The following is a 2,509-nucleotide window of genomic DNA, read 5'->3' on the forward strand; positions in this document are numbered from 1 at the left end:
AACTTTAAAATAACCTAGGGGCATTTTGGTAATTTTCTAACTTTCCCGATTTAACCTAGTTCTCAACATCTTAACCTAGTCCGGTATAATTTACAATATAACACAATTTCAACAATCGTGACATTTCTGACCATTCTGTCGAGTTCCACAATTGCCAGGCCCGAAAATATTTTATTCGAATTATGGTATCTACGATACCCACATATTTCAATACAATCTCCGTAATTAATCAATTACGCTTTATTATTCATTTACTCATATTTTCCTAATCAACTCGTAATTAGTTTAAGTAGGATTATAATCCTACTCTAATACCCACTTAATCACATATTTAATAAAATATGTCCAATTAAAATATCAATATATTTTTCGGGATATTACAACTTTGTTAATAAAAGAAAAGAAATACTTTTCCCACTATTTTGTTAAAGAATGTCATTGAGGGTAATAATTTTTATTTATTTTTATATTAATTTTAAAAATTAAATATGCAATAAAAACTTTATCTTTTAAAATATATCTTACAATCCTTAAAAAAATATGTCTAAATGACTAACATATATTGTAATTTCTCTGAAAAAAAAAACATTTACTATAATTTAACTATAAAAGGTACTTTAATCAATTAATTATGCATTCTGATTACATTTCATGTTTCCTAATAAAGGAAATTTATTAGTATTTTTATAATTCTAAATAGGGTATAGTAAATTTGTTTTAAGATACACATCTATAATTAATTAGGGGTTTTTATATTATTTATTAAATTTAAAATATGCAAAGTTTTAATATTAAAATATTACTAATTTTTAGTATTATAAAATGTGGCTTACCATTTCTCATAAAAATTATGGAGGAAAAGATAACCAAAAGAAAATTATGAAGGAAGAGGAAAATTAACGTGTCCGCCATATAGACTATAGTTATAGTAATCTAGTTATGAGTCAGCAAACGTGGAACTTACGTGTAATAAAGAATTAATCACAATCCAAAACCAAAAACAACTTGAAAATTCAGAAATGTCACTGCAGATTATCTGTCAACACTTCTCTCGTCTCTATATAAACACTCAAATCAATACCTTTTCCCAAGTAGAATTCTAATCTCATCAATCTTTTTGTATCCTTTCACTCTTTGAGTTTTCATTAATTCATCCAAACAACCATTTATTGCTCTTCAAACCCTTTTGGTCTCTCTTATTTTACTATCTGAACAGAAGACTTTTTAAGCCTTAATTTGTTTAGACACCAAGAAAGAGATATGGTGGAAAGCAGAGGAAATCCTTTGCAACTCAAATCCTTGAATCACATTTCAATAGTTTGTAGATCAGTGAAGAAATCCCTTCATTTTTACAAGTCTGTTCTTGGGTTTTTCCCAATTAGAAGACCCGATTCCTTTAACTTTGATGGTGCATGGTAAGAATTCAAAATTCCATATCAAAAAAAGGTCAAAAAGAAAAACAGAGGAAATGTTTTCTATTGTTTCCTTATTACAATCATGCATGGCTTTTTGTAATATTTACACATTTCTGGTTGTGATTTATTAGGCTATTCAACTATGGCATTGGGATACATCTACTCCAATCTGACGATCCTGACAACATGCCCAAGATTACTGGGATCAACCCCAAGCACAACCACATATCTTTCCAAGTAAATCTCTCCCATTCTCTAACATGTTTTTGTATGCATTTTCTTTGGTGAAATGAATACTAAAGTTTTTATTTTTTTCATATTTTGAATTGGCGGGCAGTGTGAGAGCATGTCAACAGTAGAAAACAAGCTTGAAGAAATGGATATTAAGTATGAGAAAAGGAGAGTAGAAGAAGGAGGTATCTTTGTTGACCAACTTTTCTTCCATGACCCAGATGGACTAATGATTGAGATTTGCAACTGTGACAATCTTCCAGTGATTCCATTAACAGAAGAGTCAGTCCAATCATGTTCAAGAATCAGCTGCAATGTAAATCAAATGCAACAACAACAACAACAACCAGTCAAAATAAGCCTTTGAACAACATTATTTGTTTGTGCCATTGTTTTAGCTTTTATCTCACTTCTCATTTTTTTGGATGTACCAATTGAGTTTCTCATGTTAATCTTTCTGGATTAGCTCTCCTTGTAAACTGGATATATCTATTTTTGTTTTCATTTTTTGTTCTCGGTCTTTAATTTTGTTAATGAATTACATTCTAAAAGATTATGAATTTCTACTATTCTAGTACTTAAGACTTACAAATTTGATCCGATTCATTGTAATCAAAATTGTTGGTTTATTTTGATGATTCTAAAAACATAAAAATCCCATAATTGAACTTCGATTTTTTTTTTTTTTCCTGAAAAAGAAATGAGGAGAAGGAACTTTTCCAGTTTACCAAATTGTTTTATGTTTTTAACAACCGTGAATAGGTTAAAATAATATGTATATTAAAATTAATTTAAAAATATAATGAAATCATAACTCGTATTATAAAATAAGCTTGGGAATGTTCTATTCGATCACAAAACTA

At 28.5% G+C, this 2,509-nt stretch overlaps 1 protein-coding gene across 1 annotated transcript; it reads left to right on the plus strand.

The window, feature by feature from the left end:
• The first annotated feature begins 1,081 nt into the window (after positions 1 to 1,081).
• Positions 1,082 to 2,223, plus strand: LOC115724771 (glyoxylase I 4). The gene is made up of 3 exons (XM_030654116.2): positions 1,082 to 1,415; positions 1,547 to 1,652; positions 1,753 to 2,223. The coding sequence occupies exons 1-3, from the start codon at positions 1,261 to 1,263 to the stop codon at positions 2,011 to 2,013; spliced, it is 522 nt and encodes a 173-aa protein (XP_030509976.1). The 5' UTR covers positions 1,082 to 1,260; the 3' UTR covers positions 2,014 to 2,223.
• Positions 2,224 to 2,509: the final 286 nt, after the last annotated feature.

The sequence above is a fragment of the Cannabis sativa genome, chromosome 6, assembly GCF_029168945.1.
Source record: "Cannabis sativa cultivar Pink pepper isolate KNU-18-1 chromosome 6, ASM2916894v1, whole genome shotgun sequence".
Classification (NCBI taxonomy): Eukaryota; Viridiplantae; Streptophyta; class Magnoliopsida; order Rosales; family Cannabaceae; genus Cannabis; species Cannabis sativa.